The sequence below is a fragment of the Primulina huaijiensis genome, chromosome 3, assembly GCF_012295235.1.
Source record: "Primulina huaijiensis isolate GDHJ02 chromosome 3, ASM1229523v2, whole genome shotgun sequence".
Lineage (NCBI taxonomy): Eukaryota > Viridiplantae > Streptophyta > Magnoliopsida > Lamiales > Gesneriaceae > Primulina > Primulina huaijiensis.
The window spans coordinates 1,965,770-1,984,147 of record NC_133308.1 but is presented as its reverse complement, the minus strand read 5'-3'; the positions used below and the strand labels follow the sequence as shown (position 1 = coordinate 1,984,147).

Here is an 18,378-nt window from a genome sequence, read left to right as displayed (position 1 = left end):
AGCACTGCAACTTTTATAACCGGAAGAAATATTACAACAAGTGTATACACCAATACACTCAATATTTCTCACACTCCCAACCCGAGTATACCGAGAAAATAATTTCTCTAACTCACACAAGAGAATTCCCGCACTCAAGAAAAAAATACACTTTTTTTTTCTATGCACTCTCTTTTTATCAAAGCTAAAAAGCTTTTGATTTTGGGATACTAAAAGCAAACAAGGAAGGTTCAATTTATAACAAGTTTCTTGAACCAACTTTGAAGATTTTCCGATGTGGGATATGTGGGAAAACATTTTTAATATTATTAAATTTAATATGTGTGGACCCACCTCACCTAACATTTCTCCCACTCGAAGACTTGATTTCAATCATGTCTTCACACCATCATTGCAGCAGCTCATATATCTCCATTTATACTTGCAGTCCAACTGAAGTTGAACACAACTTCAGTTTGTCCATGGTTACCGTCTTCGTGAGCATATCGGCTGGATTTTTACTTCCAGGAATCTTCTCCAGCATCAAGACTCCATCTTCCAGCACTGATCTGATGAAATGGTACCTAACCTGTATATGCTTTGTCCTAGCATGATAAACATGATTTTTTGCTAAATGAATAGCATTCTGACTGTCACAGTATAATGTGTTATCTTCAAGCTTCTGACCCAATTCCTCCAGAAAGGATTTCAACCATATCATCTCCTTGCTAGCTTCTGTAACTGCAACATACCCAGCCTCAGTAGTCGAAAGCGCAACAATCTTTTGCAGCTTAGACACCCAGCTTACAACTGTACCACCTAATGTGAACACATATCCAGTAGTACTTTTCCTGCTATCCAGGTCACCACCCATATCGACATCGACAAAACCCTGTAAGCCAAATTTTGATCTCCTGAAGCATAAAGAACAACTAGCAGTACCTTTCAAATACCTGAGAATCCACTTAACTGCTTCCCAGTGTTGCTTTCCTGGATTACTCATGAACGTGCTCACAACTCCCACTGCATGTGATATGTCTGGTCTTGTACACACCATTGCATACATGAGGCTTCCGACAGCAGAAGCATAAGGAACCTTATTCATATAAGCCTGCTCCTGCTCCGTCGATGGTGATTGTGCTTTGGTTAGTTTGAAATGACTAGCCAAAGGAGTACTCACAGATTTAGCTTCATCCATATTAAATCTGCTAACCACCTTTTTCACGTACTCTTCTTGAGATAAATTCAAGAATCCATTCAACCGGTCTCTAAAGATCCTCATTCCAAGGATTTGCTTTGCAGCACTCAAATCCTTCATGGCAAATTCCTTTGATAAATCTTTCTTGAGTTTATCAATTTCTTCCAGACAAGCTCCAGCTATCAGCATATCATCTACATATAGCAGTAGTATGATATAAGAACCGTCAAACTTTTTCACATAACAGCAGTGATCAGCTTGACACCTTAGGAATCCATTTTCACTCATGAATCCATCAAACTTCTTGTACCACTGTCTTGGAGCTTGTTTGAGACCGTACAAGCTCTTCTGAAGTTTGCACACCATTCTCTCTTTTCCCCGTACTTCAAAGCCCTGTGGCTGCTTCATATAAATTTCTTCATCTAGATCACCGTGAAGAAACGCAGTCTTTACATCCAACTGCTCCAAATGTAAGTCTTCCTTCGCCACTAGTCCAAGTACAGTCCTGATAGTGGTTAATTTAACCACCGGAGAGAAAATCTCGGTGTAATCAATTCCTTCCCGTTGTTGGAAGCCTTTTACAACAAGTCTTGCCTTGTACCGCTTGCTACCATCATGCTCTTCTTTTAACCGGTACACCCACTTGTTATGTAACGCCTTTTTGCCTTGCGGAAGTTCTGTCAACTCCCACGTCTGATTGGATGACAGTGAATCCATCTCATCTTCCATGGCCAACTCCCACTTGGTTGAATCATCATTTTGCATTGCCTCTTCATAAGTCTCCGGTTCACCTTTGTCTGTCAGCAAAATATAGTGAAGTGCAGGGGAGTATCTATCAGGTGGTCTAATGGTTCTCAAAGATCTCCTGAGTTCAATCACCGGAGTTTGTGGGTCATCATCTTGTGCAGTTTCTTCTTCATCTTCCTGGTTACTGGTTTTCGATTCATTCACAGGAATGTTTGTCAATGGCACTTCATCAGTCTTCTCGACTTCAGGACATTCATCTCCAGCTCCAATGTCTGACTTGTCCTTGTACAGAAGTTTCTCATTAAAGATTACATCCCTGCTCCGAATGATCTTCCGATTTTGGTCATCCCAGAAACGATAACCAAACTCATTATCTCCATAACCAATAAAGAAGCACTTCTTTGATTTCGGATCAAGTTTTGTTCTGCTTGCTGAATCAATATGAACATAGGATAGACATCCAAACACTTTCAAGAAAGAAAGGTTTACTTCTTTGCCGCTCCAAACCTCTTCGGGTATTTTGTAGTCCAGTGGTACCGAAGGTCCTCTGTTGATCAGATATGCTGCAGTGTTAACAGCATCAGCCCAGAATGATTTTGGCAATCCAGAATGCAATCTCATGCTCCTTGCGCGTTCATTCAAGGTCCTGTTCATCCTTTCAGCTACACCATTCTGTTGAGGTGTACCAGGAATGGTTTTCTCCATCTTGATCCCGTTCTGTGCACAATATTTCTTGAACTCATCATCTTCATATTCTCCACCATTGTCAGACCGTAAGCACTTCACCTTCAAGTTGGTCTCATTTTCCACCATGGCTTTCCACCTTTTAAAGGTCTCGTAAACATCAGATTTATTTTTCAGAAAATAAACCCAAACTTTTCTACTCGAATCGTCAATGAATGTGACATAGTATCTCGAGCCTCCAAGGGATGTCACAGGAGATGGTCCCCATACATCAGTATGAACCAGCTCCAACTTTGCTGCTTTCGGTTCTCTACCGCCTTTTGAAAAGCTCACCTTCTTCTGCTTTCCAAAGATACAGCTTTCACATAGTTGGTGTTCAACAGTCTTTAATTCTGGTAGCTTTCCTTTTGACACCAACATCTTCATTCCCTTCTCACTCATGTGTCCAAGTCTATAATGCCATAGACTTGAATTGGCTCCAGCATCCACAGCTGCTAATGTGTCTCTGCAACTGGAAGTCATATACAATGTTCCAGTTTTCTTTCCTCGAGCAACAATCATGGCTCCTTTGTTCACTTTCCAGGAACCATCACCGAAGGTCACATTGTGGCCTTCATCATCGAGCTGTCCCACCGAGATCAGATTGCGTGTCAAATTTGGTACATGTCTGACTTTGTTGATTTTCCAGACAGATCCATTTGACATCTTCATCCGTACATCACCCATACCAACAATTTCCAAGGGTTTTCCATCAGCCAGGAAAACTTTTCCGTAATCGCCAGCGATGTAATTATCAAATACATCGCGATCACCAGTGGTATGAAACGAAGCTCCCGAGTCCATAACCCAAGAATCAACAGGGCTTTCCATGGATAATAGCAGAGCATCATGTACTTCATCAGTGACAGCATTGGCATTATTTTTCATTGATCTGCAGTTCTTTTTCAGGTGACCAGTCTCACCACAGCTCCAGCACTTCATATTCTTTTCAGAGATGTTTTTGTCTTTTCCATTTCTTGACTTGGATCTACCGCGCCATCGGTTGGAACTCCTTTCACCACTCCTGCCTCTTCCTCTGTTATCAAGATTTAGAGCAGATCTCGATGATGTTGCTTCACCCGAGTCTTTCCTGCGAACTTCTTCAGCTAGGATTTGATCTCTAACATCATTGAGTTGTAGTTTTCCTTTTCCAACAGAGTTGCTAACCGCTGCCCGCATCGGTTCCCAAGTTTCTGGTAAAGACGCCAGAAGAATAAGTGCACGAATCTCATCATCAAATTTGATGTCCACCGATGTCAGCTGGGAGACAATCGTGTTGAATTCATTTATGTGTTTTGCCACCGAAGCACCTTCTCCCATCTTCAAGTTGAATAACTTCTTCATGAGATGTACTTTGTTGTTTGCTGATGGCTTCTCGTACATGTCTGACAGAATGGTCATCATCTCCTCCGTGGTTTTGGCCTCCGCCACGTTATGCGCCACGTTCTTTGTTAGGGTCAATCGTATGACACCTAAAACCTGTCGGTCAAGGAGCTCCCAATCATCATCCTCCATCTTTTCTGGTTTCTTTCCTGATAAAGGTTGATGCAGCTTCTTACTGTACAAATAATCTCTTATCTGTAACTGCCAGAACGAAAAATCTGTTCCGTCGAACTTGTTGATTCCCGGTCCCGATCCATCATCTCCGGCCATAACTTCTCTAGCCTTAGCAAAAAATCTAAAAAATCTTTTCTGATGTGGAAGATCAGACAAAGCTGCAACCACAGAGCATACTCAGAATTCTTAAGAATTTTCACAACAAGGCTCTGATACCAGTTGTTGGGTAATTACACCCCCAAAGCGATGCCAACCACGATGATAATATAGTACCCAAAACTTGCGGAATAAAATAACCAACAACAAAACAAAGATTTACGTGGTTCACCCAATATAGGCTACGTCCACGGAGCACTGCAACTTTTATAACCGGAAGAAATATTACAACAAGTGTATACACCAATACACTCAATATTTCTCACACTCCCAACCCGAGTATACCGAGAAAATAATTTCTCTAACTCACACAAGAGAATTCCCGCACTCAAGAAAAAAATACACTCTTTTTTTCTATGCACTCTCTTTTTATCAAAGCTAAAAAGCTTTTGATTTTGGGATACTAAAAGCAAACAAGGAAGGCTCAATTTATAACAAGTTTCTTGAACCAACTTTGAAGATTTCCCGATGTGGGATATGTGGGAAAACATTTTTAATATTATTAAATTTAATATGTGTGGACCCACCTCACCTAACATTAAGTACCGAAAATTCGGTAAATTCGATATTTTTTCGGTACGATAATCTCGGAATACCGAAAATTCGGTATTTTTTCTCACCTCTAATTGAGTATGCAACAATTTGGGTAGACGATTAGATCAGCATATATTCATACAAGTTTGAGCTCTCAAACTAGTACGATTCCCAGTGCTCCCAAGGAAAAAACATAACATGACTCGATAAATTACTCATCCAACTCACTCGATTTAATCGGGCTTCATCGATTCTAATTAATATATATTTGGAAAAAAATGTTTTTTTTATGGAAAGGAAAAAATTGTTCAAGAAATTAAGTTAAAATAATGATATTTCTTCGGACAAAAAGAACACATTATTTATTCCTAACAGAATAGTGTCCCACTCAAATGTAGTAATATTTGGTGTTCATCTTTGAAGATAAAACAAGCAAATATGTTGAAGATAGAAAATTTGGGACTGATCATACAAGCCACCTTCAAAATTCAAATGGTGTCCGAATGCGTGTACTCGTGTGTATTATATTTCCCTTAAACTAAGACTTCATTCAGGTACTATGAAAGTACTCTGTAACTATTTTGACTGCTACCACGCGCCCCTTTTCTACTTTTTTTATGCTAATCCTCTGTCCTCTGTAAAGCATAACATCCCACTAATCCCGAAAAAACCTCGCCATTAATCAGGCTTCAGCGAGTAATAGTACCTCCAACGAAACAAAGAGAGAGGGAGGGGGGAAAGGATGAATGGGAGTTGGTTAAATAAGTTCTTATTTCGTTAGCAGCTAATTTTTACAGATCTGTGGTTTCGACCCCTCACATTATTCTTAAACCGCAGTTCGAGAAATGGGTTCCTGAATTCTACCAAAAATCAGGCGATATTCTTCTGTTAGAAGAGGCTATAGAGCTTAAAAGATTCTTTCTTTACAGAAGCTTCTGCACTGTGTTCTCCAAGATTCAATTTTGACTAAACTGTAGCTTGAATTTGGTTGTATGCTGATTTCTAAAACAAAAGTGCTTGTCGAGCTAAATTTTCTTACTTTCATGTTCATCTCTCGAAGATATCTGAAAATATGAAATGGGATTTATTTATTGACAGATTGTGTATGTTCTCCAGTTAAGAAATTTAAACTGATCGAGTGCTGAAGAAAAGGTGTATTCTTCTCGTGGCAAAAATGATTCCGTTGTTCTTTCTGGTTGTGTGTTCGGAGGGTTTGGTGGCATTCCTTTTGATGGTGAAGATTGGGCCACTTAGGGAACTGGTAATGAAGGGTTTGGATCAAGTGAAAATGAGAAGGGCTACTGTTTTGACCATTGCTGGTACTATATTTGTTATCCTCTTATCAAACTTATTTAGCATACTCAAGATTCAGAATAAGGGGGTGAAGCATGGAACAATGACGCCAATGGATCAAGTACTTTGGAGGACCAACTTGTTAGAGGCTACTCTGATGGGTATGGTCATTATTTTTTTGGCGAAAAATGCCCAATATGGTTACTTATTGTGATTCTTGATTTTTGAGTATGTGCAAGCATATTGTTTTACTTCATTTCCCCCTAAAATGTTTGTTTATTTGAAGTTAGGCATATGGATACTATGCCCTTTAATACACATGTCTGCACTTGTGATTTCTAGGTATTGATATTGTTTCCTGAAATGTTCTGCTCAATGCTCATTTGCTCTATCTTTTCTGGTACATTTTATAGCAATTTGTGGTTGTCTAGGTGTTTCATTGATGCTTTGATTTCTCAGAGATTAGCAGATTAATGTTAATATAAAATTTGTTTAATGTGATAGACTTTCAGTTGAAGGATGGATATGAGGAAAACTTTTTATGTTCTCATTGCTTTGTATAATTGTATGTGCATTTTATCAATTTTGTAATATCCATTTATTTTTTAGTCTGTCAAAGCTGTTTTCATATTTTAACTTTCCCATGCATAATCTATAGGGTAAATTGGAATGTGACTCCCTTTTTCGGAAGGCTAAAACTCTCTTAGGACAGATCAATGAGCTAATATCACTTTATATTTTTATATTTGATGACTTTAATCCCCTGTCGACATGCTTTTCTTTGTGGTATGTTTGCTTTTTCTAGTCTTGTAATTTCCGAACTTGCATAACTTGTAGAAGTGACATAGCAATGACTGCATGAAGTTTGCCAACTCATTGTTGAGAGAGTCTTTTAAAATGAATGAAGAAACATTAGCTGCTGCAGTGCATTATTCTTGCTTATTTCTCGATGCTCTTTTCTATGTCATTGAATATTTGCGTTCAATGGCTATATACTTGTAAGAGAACACAATCCGTTTTGTGGTTATTCGAAAATTTGCTTTGCAGTTGTCGTAGGAGTAAACTTGATTTAACATTAATCCTCAGATACAGAATCTAGTGGCCAAGGATAAAGTATATCCTTGGTAGGTGATGGATTCTGCTAGAGTTTGTTTCACATGTGTCTCTGTAAACTCATTTTAATCCTTCCACAAATTGAAATGGGACGTAGTTATTACCCAAGCAAAGGATGAAAGGGTTGAGGAAGGGGTGTGTACCAACCCCTCAACTACCATGCTCAATCTTTTTTCAGTAGGTTACAGTAGGGCTTGAATTTATTGCAAGAAATATGTCATCTTGCTTCGTTTTTCACGTGAAGCCTTTCAAAGTTCAACCATGTCTTATGGTTATGAACCTCGTGTCAACATCTGGGCTACATCAACTGCAGTATTTTTTTCTAATTTAAACCTTCATCCCTCGTAGTAGAATAGAGATTGACATCCATTAATCTAACTGTATTTTGTTTGACTACCATGGATACGACACCAGTTCCTGAGGTTGAGAATCTTTCCTTATTCCGCAAAGTGAAATATTATTGCATATATCTATTATTTCTCTTGCAGTTCCATTTTTAAGTAGGCATAGAACTAGTCCAACACATATTTGGCATTTCCTTTACCGATCATACCAAGTTTTATGATGTTTATATTCAATTTCTAAACTAAATGTATTTTATCGGATTAAAATTAAAATGCATATTTATTAGTTGGAACTAGAAGTTAATTCTTGTACAAGTAAAATCTCGAGAGACATTAGATTGTCCATTTTCATGAATTCTATTTCCCTTCTCATTTCCATCCTTTACATCTGTGTAGTTTCAATTCGGTACTCATCTTGCAGGATTTTCTCTCTTCCTCGGATTTTTAATTGACCGTATGCATCATTACATGCGAAAATTGATCGAGCTAAGGGGCAGCACTGGAGTTTCAAAACAAGAAGTTGATAGACTCGAAAAAGAAAAAATACAGCTCAAGGAAAAAGAAGAGAAAGCTTCTGGCGAAGTGAAGCGCCTGCAGAAAGAAGTATCTAGCTTGACCGAAAATATAAAGAAGCTTAAGTTGGAGTCTACAGAAAAAGATAAGAAAGTTGAAACTGCAGAAAGTCATGTTACTGCCCTTCAGAAACAAGCTGCAGATTTACTCCTAGAATATGATCGTCTTTTGGAAGATAACCAAAATCTTCAGAATCAAGCTCTTGGCTACCGGAATTGACAAAAATCATAACAATGAGTGGAAAATATATTTGGTGGCAGTAAATTTAGATTGACAGACTTTTCTGGTTGGAAGAGGGATATCGAATGTCGTGTCTATTTATCAAACTTTGGGCACGATATTTTCATTTGTTTTGGTTTTTCCTTTTGGAGAAAGAGGATATAATCGATCGTGGAATGACAACTGGCTTACATGTTTTGCAATATATTGGTTTTCCTAGAGAAACTTGAATCTGGGCTACTGTGTTCGTCTTCTTTTTCAAATGGATTTGTAAAATGGTATTCGTGGAATAGGAGGCATGGTTGTTGATTAACCATTAGACTACATGCACTCTTTTTCATCCTACATGGGTGGATTTTACTGCTGTCCTGGTCATATATTTAGTTATAGTGGTACTATTTCATCTCTTACTATATTATTAGACTTGAGTAGTCTATAAAAGCTGTTTTTGGTGTTGCGATGGTTTTTCTTAAATTTTTCATTATATCCCCATATCTCTTGTTTCATCTCATACTAGCTAGAAGAAACTTCCCCTCTCAGTCTCATTCTACATAAAGACAACTTCATGAGTCCGTGTGACATGAATTGATATTTGTCCAATTAATTTTCTTATATAACTATTTATTTATTATGACAGATTTCGTGTAATGATTTTTCATTTAGTAGCAGAATAGTTCGATGACTTAGTGTTTAGGTGTATAATTTTTGTATGCATAGTTTACTGCGAAATTTTTGACAGCATGTATGCTTCGAATTGTAGGAAATTTAGTTGTCATTTGTGTAAGATAAAGTGACTGAATGTATTGATTGTTAAATTATTTTTTGTTCGATATGAAATTAACGAATTGTTTTTAGTTTTATTGAAACATCGCATAATCTGTCTGTTTTTAACTAAATTAAGTGGCCGAAAACAGAAATGATATTGTATTAATTCATGAAAAATACAGGAAAAAAAAACAGAGACCACCCACAAATATTCATGTGCAAAAATATTAGCATTGCATGTTAATTAATGTTTTCACACAAAGGATGAAGGAATAAACTGAAATAGATAAAGCAACTCATTCATCAACTTGGATCCAAAGTCCTTAAATCTTGTCAAATTATCTATTATATCCAAATACAACCATAAGCGAACCCAATAGTCAGTAGTACAACTTGAAATGACTCAAAACGATAAGATGACCTCATAACATACATTCGTTAAACTTCTGGTCTGCGAGATGGTTGACATTTTGTATGATAAAAAATCTGGTACGCCAATGAATGACCAATTCTAACCAGGCATTACTTAGACTTTTGCCTCCAAAGCAAGAAGAATCTTCTTTCTTGGACCCTGAAAAATTAAAAGCAAACCACTAAGTTTGACAGCCAATTCATCAAGAATAACAATGGTATAGTTGCATAGTTCAGTCCTTGACTATATCATTCCTGATACTTTTATACAAAATATAGCAAGTAGAACACTAAAGAGAACTGTAAACATGAAAGGGACTGGAAAAAAATGCAACCACCAGCGACTCTTTTACACTTTATCGGTCACTTTTATCATTGTGTTCAAGGGAATATGAGAAGATGGAAAAAAACAACAGATGCATCAACTTTTATACATGAGAATTGCCACTAGAAGCTCGTTTCACATTCTTTGTGAATTCATCACTAAATAGAGCTTTTAATTATACCCAAGTAATAATATTATAGCACTCACAAAGGCCAACCCGATATATTTTCCAACATGTAAATACATGGAACGAATACCCTCCCAGGAAGGAATATGAGGAGATATGTAGAGCAGTCAATCCTGTCAATGGAGCTACAGATTAACCAACAATTGATAAAAGTTTTACTTCCTCAAACCAGCATATTATTTGTCCAATCAAGCGAAGTTCAAAGATTAATCAAAGAGCCAATTTACTCCATGAGGTTAGCTCATGAAAGCTAGAGCCTAGGCCCTAGAATCAACTTGACAACGTTTTACTCAAACAGGTATAATATTCATTTATCTTCTCAAGTTAAACCGTGTAGTTAACGTCTACGCCTGCCACTACAGTTTTGCCAATGCATCATTATTACACATGATTTCGGTAGTGTTGAAAAACTTCTGGATCTCTCATAGATTACAATTTTTAAGACATTTAGCCAATTCTATAATCATGTTGAGATAGCCCAGAAGGGGTAGTAAATTGACTTGTAAGTGCCCAGTTTCAGTAGGAGGGAAGGATCACTTGCAACCTCTTCCCCGAAACTCTCATGTCGTGCTATTGATTTTATACTACCATTGTGCAATGAGGATCAAGAGTCCAACCAGAAACATGCAGCATCCCAATGTCACAACAAGGATTATCTATTTCTCTACAGAGATTTTGTTAGGCTTCCGTAAAACCCCTCTGGTTCTACATCAAAGAGAATATTTTGAAGGAAACAAGATGGTTCTATAATCAAGTATAGATATTGAAAGAAGATGATGCCTATAGTTGGTTCCAGATATACATGGATGAGACTTTCCTGAGTTAAGAGATGAGGATAAGCTAATTCGGAGTTGGATGACAAACGTTATTTCAGGTAGCTCAGGACATGCCAGAAACAAGGTTGAGCAAGTTTCGCTCACATATCAGAAGATGAAGTATGGTCAGTATATTAATTTCAGTTGAGCAAGGCAAGGATTGACTATAAAGTTGAAAACCGAGTTGAAAATCACAAAGCAATAAGATTCAGTTTGATCACAGTTACTGAAGTAAAATCATAGGCATGCCAAAATGCTTGTCAATTAAATATGCTTTACCAGAAGAAAAAAAGGCAAGAAGCAGCAAAAATTGCGAGAGATAAATAAAATATTATTTACAGTTTTACACAACCAATAGAAGTGACAAAAAATTCAGTAAAAGTTGAATAATGATAAAGCTTCAGCAAACACACAAATAAGGCTTTAGGACTGATGTCTATGATAATGCAGAGAGACGGGAATAAAATATGCGTACTTGGCCTCCTAAGGAAAAAAGAGCTATCTCTTATAAAACTTTATATTATACAATTGCCCCTTCCTGATAATTATTTTATTCATGAATAATTCCACAAGATAAATAACCGACATGAAGTCTATCAACAAAGCAATTTAACTAATGAGTCAATACTGACCATTGGTATTCCCAAAGCTTTAAGATCTTCATCACTCATATGCGTAAGGGCTGTCATATCAACCTGTCAAAATACAGCAAACAATATATATTGGTAACATTCTGAAAATATATTATATGGATAATATCGAACTGAAACAATAAGCCAGCTTACTTCTTCGGCCTGAAATGTAATTGAATATTTCTGGAGGCCCAGGGACTGCAGGAAATTATCTACCGACTGAACCTGCATGAAAATTTAAGGGGGTGAAACACATTGCTGCAGAGGGTTTTATCGGCATTCCCAATATTTCTCCCAGTTGAGAAGGAATGAGGATAACATTTTCATGTCACAGAAATATATATCAGAAAAGAGATCATGGTACTTTTCCAACCGTTTGCTTTGCCTTCTTCTTGGGTACAGAGCTAGCAACTTTCTTTGCTTCTGAAACAGGGGCGGCCTCAGCAATGACACTTCTCCTGGTAGGTTTAATGACTTCAGTTGTCGGTTTTGGTCTCAACGGAGGAGGCTCGAACTCAACAGGCCGAGAATATAATGTACCAGAGAGTTTCTCACGTAAATCCCTTGTGCCTCCCACAATAGATCCCCGTATACCATGAGTAGCTCGCTCCATATTTTTCCTTTGGAGCTTCAAACGAAGATCTTTATGACCTATCTGACGATCTATACAGCCCATAAATGCAAGGATTGAGCTAACAATATATTATGAAAAATATATGCAAAACCTCATATTTAATAGCACTTTACTACAAAAACTCCATACTTGAGACTTGAGGTCCACTATCTTCAAAAAGATCATGTTCCCATTTGTCATCATCTTCTCTTTGTCTGCATGAAAATTCACAATCTGCTAAAATAAAGGGTCTGTTTTCTCAAAGAAAGAGAGAGCACTGATTTTGTTATCTTCTGGATACTTCTCCCACATGTAAAAATGTCTGCATTCATCATCAAATGTGAATATACCAATAGCTCTTTAAATGCTAACAAAATGCAACAAACAAAGGGGTTACACCAAACCCCATCTCAAGTCTCAACCCCAATTCACCCGGTAGATGACAGTTCTATGGCAGACTACCATGGGTTTCAGTAAACTTTTATACTAACACGTTAAGAAACCAGACGTCACATAATTTCTTCCCACCAAAAAAGAAACATTCTCAAATCATAACATCTCACGGGAAACATTCTCAAATCATAACACAAAAACAATTCATTTCAACAAAACCTAGAAAAAATTATATTATTTTCACCGACGTAAGTTGACGTATTGAACGGAGAGGAGGTTAACCTCTTGCGGGGAACTGGTACCCGACGACCGGAATCTGCTGTGGTACCTCCGTTAAGTCGCTCTCTAATTGACCTATTGGATTGAGCCTCGACTTGATCAGCATACATGGTGAGGCTAAAGCCCAGTTAGCTGCCGTTCGGCCACAGCACAATTCGACGCTCGGAACCGAACCCTAACAAATGATTCTCGCAAGCCCGCCCCCACGGAATTCCCGGAATTTTGCAGGGGAGAGCTGAATTCTGAACTTGGAATTCTGTGATGTCATGTAGGAGGGAACCGACTCGAACCGGGTTTTAAGTTTTTGCTATAGTTTNTTATGCGTTATGATTCACCAAAAAGTTGTTGGTAAGAAAAATCGAACTTTATATAATTAATCAATAACTCATCTACTCTATCAAATCAAACACTTATTTAAAACAAAAATAAATTTTAATTATTAAGAAATGTATTTTAGATTACATTCATGTTTTTTTTTCATTCATCCTCGTTGTATTTAATATATTTGACATTTAAATATCTTATGTATTATAATTTTTATATTTGATAAAGAAGATCTCGATTACATTTTGACAAAATAAGAAAATTCATTATATAAACGAGTAATACTAATCTTGAAAAAAAAACTGATTTTAGAACTTGCATAAAATCTATTAAACGGACCGAATATAAATAAATCGGATAAATAAAATGAGAATAACATTATGATATTCTTAAACATTTAATTTCTATATGAATATTTTAAAAGTAACAATAACTACTCTTCCTACTTTTAGACAAATTTTATATGTACTTCTTAAATTGGGTTCAAATTTTTTTTTTTCAACTTTAATTATTTAACACATCATGGGAAAAACAGAGAAGTATTAGCTATATTTCTTAATGGGTTATGTTTTATAAACTATATTTGTATTATTAAATATTTTTATTGCCAATCTTCAAAGCTTTTCACGATTTCCATTTTCTTGAAACTCTTGGCATATATATAAGAGAACAATGTATGAATTACATCAAACAGGCAGAGGTTTGTCACCAACGTTTCCTATATGGAAATGGCAGTACCGCATCAAATAGATCTCTGTGCAGTTTTTTCAGCAAAAACACGAGAAGATGTGAGACGATGAAAAGGTCTCTGCTACCCCTTTAAAGAGAATAAGATGACAGAGGAGCACGATATGTTGAATGCTTGTATGATATGTTGAATGCTCGTATGGTTCGCGTAGGAGCGACTTGTATGTTTATATTACATATCTATACAGACTTTGGTCCGCCATACAAATAGCAACTATTCAGCAACATAGTTCTGGTAGGAGCAGTTCCTAATCCGTGTAATCCGGGTAGACCAGCAAGATACATCTGATGTAAATTAGCTGGTCTTTGTTAGTTTTAACAAAATTTTATGCAACACAAAAAACATATTATAGTGTAGCATGTTGGTCTATTAGAAGTACTAAATGTGAAAATGAAATGTTCGGAGAAGCTGGGCTCTTTCCACTCGAACTAGCGAATAAAAAAACCCAAATGAATCATAAATGTTGTCCATTGCTCTTTTGCATTTGTTTCCCAGCTGACAAAACCAGTGGGAGTGTTTAAGCATTATGTGATTCAATGTTACTAGATTCAGTACAACTGGACATTGAAGAATATGTTACATATCACTAATCCATACTAACGGCCGAAAAAAAAAAAGGTCTTCTATTTCCCTCATGTTCATTCAGAATAATAATGCCAAGCAACGGCTAGCCCAGCTACTAATACAACTTTTGCAATCAGCTTAAATTTTGTGCTTGATCCTGTAGATGATGACGAAGATTTTGGTGGTTCCCATTGCCTTCCCCGCAACTTAGCATATATTTTTGATAGCATCAACGTCAATGGGCCTGCCTTCTTTGCCGCTGCAAGAAAAGAATTGCATCAAGAAAGACTTAAAGATAAACCAGAAATGGGCGAAACAAATTATCCTGTCAATTTATTCTACTTGTCCACCCCCTTATATTTCTTCAATACTATTATTAGTTTAGTTAATACATTCAATCTAGATATAAATTTTTAATCCCGTGATCAGAGCCATTGCACGATTAAACCAACAAGAAAATTGAACAAACCGAGACTTTTTGAAGTCTTGAGCTGATTAAGCACAAATTCAACAGATGGCACATGATAAATAAAGCTTTATCCTTGAGATTTTTTTTCATTTCTGTAACGACCAGATTGAGATTCAAAAGTACCATTCAAAACAGCATGCTCAGCATATAAAAGTTTGAGACCATCAACATATATCATATGAGAAAACATCAGAGAAATTTAGAAACTGTGTTTCTATCAACACTTCTAATGTGTGATATTTACACTTCTAATGTGTGATTTGTAACGTGGAACTAGTACAAGGTCTAAGTTTGCTGCAATTTTGAAGCATATTTCCTAATTACCGGGCACCAAACTAGCAAAAGATTCATGGTTGTGGGGGGTTGATTATCTAGAAACAAAGCTTTATAATTGTAGAACCGGTACCCAGTAAGAGAAACTAAACAAGGTGCACTTTGGTAAGATAAAAGAAAAATAAGTCGAAGATAATATAAACAAGAATTGTAAAAAGAAGAGTACCATATTCATGTAACTATGAAAAAGACGCAACGAGTGAAAAGAAGCACATAGAAGGGCAAAAGCCAATTCATGATCAAATGTGAGAAAGGGCACATCTAGGGTTATTTCAAGCCAAAATGGCATGAAAACGGGGGAAAGGACAAGATATTCCTGTATAACATCCTAGTATTCAAGATACTGAATCACCCAATTTTTCCTAAATAATTGTGATGGCTATAACCCCCAGCAGCCTATATCATGAATCAGCAGCGTCAGAACGATTATCAACAATAATAGACATCTTTGTCATCAAACAAGGACTCCACAAATATGAAACTGCAAAAGTTTGTATGAAATAAATTATATGTGAACACAGTGCAAAACTGATGGTGGAATATGTACTCCTAAATTGATGGTGGAATCAGTATAATAGTGATAAAACTAAGAAACTACTAATGAAACTCGGCTTCATATTTTGATAAAAAGCAGTAACTTCATGTCCAGATGACCATGGTGATATATGTTTTGATAAAAAGCAGTAACTTCATGTCATGATGACCATGGTGATAACAGGACCCAAAAGCTACAGATTTTAATAATATCTCACCATTGCTTTTTAGAAGCCTTTCTTCCTCACCGACGCGTCTTCGCAGTGCATTGAGCAACGATCCAAAGTATAAAGCAAAAATGGTACACGTAATAGTGATAACATTGTAAGGCATGCTAAAATCAGGAGTTGTCAAAGGCACAAGAAGTACTTCCGTGTAAGAAAGAATGGGATATCTTTCCTGAAAAATTTAAGGATGGTTTAGACAATGTATAGAAAAGAAAAGAAAAGCACCAAGAACCAACAGGTATCGAGGCAATTTGTTTCAATACCTGTAACTTGGCTAATATGGGTATTTTCTTTGAGTATCCACCATAAAAGCTTATATTTGCTTGAAAGTCAGCAAAGTTCACTATAGCTGATGGAATGTCAAAGCCCTGGTTAGCATCTGGAGGATATTCATCAATATGCAGAAATCCCTGTCAAAAGAACGTTATCTGTTAAGTTACTTCGGCAATTTTGATCCTGCAACTAACGTTATCTGTTATGTTACTTTGGCAATTTTGATCCTGAAACTACAGGGGTATCTCATTTTTAGTCATGTACGTACACACTTATCGATATTTGGCATATATCTGTGATCACTTTAACACTTTTGGTTCTTCCGACGGAAATCACTCAATTTTGTACATTGGCACACCTCTTTTTTAAACCAAATTAACTTTCTAACTACTAAAACAATTTAATGTTTTAGCCGATGTTTCGATTGAAGTGTTCAAAAATCGAGGTAGGAAGTCACAAAGCTCCAGTTTTTTACCCTCTAGATTCGTCAAATATGAAAGTACCGAAATCTCCACGTTAAGGCATCCCATCGGTTGCTTTTCAACTCATTATCAATGGATAGCAATAAAAACTGACTAAACCATGATCCACCAATAGTTCTGATTTAATTGAAGTCCAACATACCTTATCAAACTCTAGAGTCAATGCAGCTGTTTTCACTCCACAAGGTAGTCTCAAGACCATTTCCATTACTCCAGGAGAAACCTTGTCTTCAGAAGGTGAAATACGTATGTTCTCTATGTTATCTGATGTAGATTGAAGTACTCCATCCATGAAAAATTGCAGAGTATGATAATAAACCTTGACATACCAAGGAACCAATTGGAAAATTTCAACTCTCATCCAGCATTCTTTCTCATTATAATAGGTTTTTTCCCCATAATTGCTCCCAGTAGACTTCAATAGGATGGCTATAGCACCCCTTTCGTTCCCACTTCCCAATAAAAATCTGCTAGCATGTAAAGGTGCCTGTTGGCACGACCAGATGACTGGAATTTTCCATCTCAATCCCAAATCTAGTGGTTCAGATTCATCATATCCATCAACTGGAAATTCATAGAGGATAGAACCCTCTCTCGCCAAATTCTCTATTTCTTTTATAACCCTTTTGGGAGAATGCAACATCTCACATCCAGAGTTTTTCAGAAAACCCTCGTGAATAATAATTTCTTTATCTGACTCTTCACTTTGCTCCAATAGTTTCTTGAGTTCAGACACTAGATTCTGCTCAAATTGAATGTACACATTGCTGGACTTGGAAAGAGAACATTTTCCATGAACTTTCCTGCCAAATAATGAGCTCAGAGACCAACTTGGTTGTGATAACTTGTCAGAAAAAGAAACTCCAGCTCCCAAAGTGCTTGGTTGAAGAACGACTGTCAGTGTTTGTTCGAGCATTATCCCAGAATTCGACGTAGACACGTCGAATTCATCTGATGTCAAATGCAGGCGTTGAGAATGATAATAACCCCTATATATTGAAGGACGGTTCATCAATGCAGAAAGCCCAGCTTTGTCTCGGCAAGGAAGCAACTTCAACCAAGGAGTGAGATTCTCAGTGCAAACTGCTTCACGGGGTAATGTACCATAACGCAATTTGCCTGATAAGGAGCGAAAGCTCCACTGAGGTGCAAAATATGCAGTTGAATGCTCCAGGAAATTGATTGAAGCACAAAAGAGTCCTGAAAGAGCATGGGTTAGATTTTTCCAGGACTCGTCAACCTGGTATTGAGGAACATCAAACTCAGCCCATAATTCAACCCCAGGAGGCTTCGCTTTGCTGCTTGAGATGGGGTCATATCCGCCCCAGCGCTCATAGTTCCACCGACCTTGTGTGAATGATAACTCCATTTCTCGGATTTGGAATTTGTGAACCTGATTGAGCACCCAATTGACAACTAGTTATAGAGCAGGACTGCATAAAGCAGTGGTAAAGAACATTAAAGTCATTAAAGAACAACCCGAAATAAGGACCAATAAAGAAACAATTTCTCATAACAATTCAACAGAAAACTTCATAATAAATATATATATATATATATATATATAT

General features: G+C 37.0%; 3 protein-coding genes across 5 annotated transcripts; 1 reads left to right on the top strand and 2 right to left on the bottom strand.

Moving 5' to 3' along the window:
• Positions 1–5,452: 5,452 nt before the first annotated feature.
• LOC140972948 (uncharacterized) lies at positions 5,453–8,641 on the top strand. Of its 2 annotated transcripts, none has more exons than XM_073435433.1 (3): positions 5,453–5,884; positions 6,011–6,348; positions 8,066–8,641. In XM_073435433.1, the coding sequence occupies exons 2-3, from the start codon at positions 6,069–6,071 to the stop codon at positions 8,434–8,436; spliced, it is 651 nt and encodes a 216-aa protein (XP_073291534.1). In that variant the 5' UTR covers positions 5,453–5,884; positions 6,011–6,068; the 3' UTR covers positions 8,437–8,641. The 2 variants fall into 2 exon arrangements, with proteins under 2 accessions (XP_073291534.1, XP_073291533.1); XM_073435432.1 differs by having other exon boundaries at positions 5,454–5,884; positions 5,993–6,348.
• An 825-nt stretch (positions 8,642–9,466) lies between these two features.
• On the bottom strand, positions 9,467–13,114 carry LOC140972947 (uncharacterized). 2 transcript variants are annotated; one of them, XM_073435430.1, is made up of 6 exons: positions 12,860–13,114; positions 12,335–12,399; positions 11,936–12,234; positions 11,725–11,796; positions 11,572–11,634; positions 9,467–9,772 (listed from the first exon to the last, which is right to left on the bottom strand). In XM_073435430.1, exons 1-6 carry the CDS (start codon positions 12,964–12,966, stop codon positions 9,728–9,730), a joined length of 651 nt encoding a protein of 216 aa, XP_073291531.1. In that variant the 5' UTR covers positions 12,967–13,114; the 3' UTR covers positions 9,467–9,727. The 2 variants fall into 2 exon arrangements, with proteins under 2 accessions (XP_073291531.1, XP_073291532.1); XM_073435431.1 differs by having other exon boundaries at positions 11,945–12,234; positions 12,860–13,113.
• A 1,264-nt stretch (positions 13,115–14,378) lies between these two features.
• LOC140972946 (uncharacterized) lies at positions 14,379–18,221 on the bottom strand. Its single transcript, XM_073435429.1, has 4 exons — positions 16,953–18,221; positions 16,319–16,465; positions 16,047–16,227; positions 14,379–14,751 (listed from the first exon to the last, which is right to left on the bottom strand). Exons 1-4 carry the CDS (start codon positions 18,177–18,179, stop codon positions 14,567–14,569), a joined length of 1,740 nt encoding a protein of 579 aa, XP_073291530.1. The 5' UTR covers positions 18,180–18,221; the 3' UTR covers positions 14,379–14,566.
• Between the last annotated feature and the right edge of the window lie 157 nt (positions 18,222–18,378).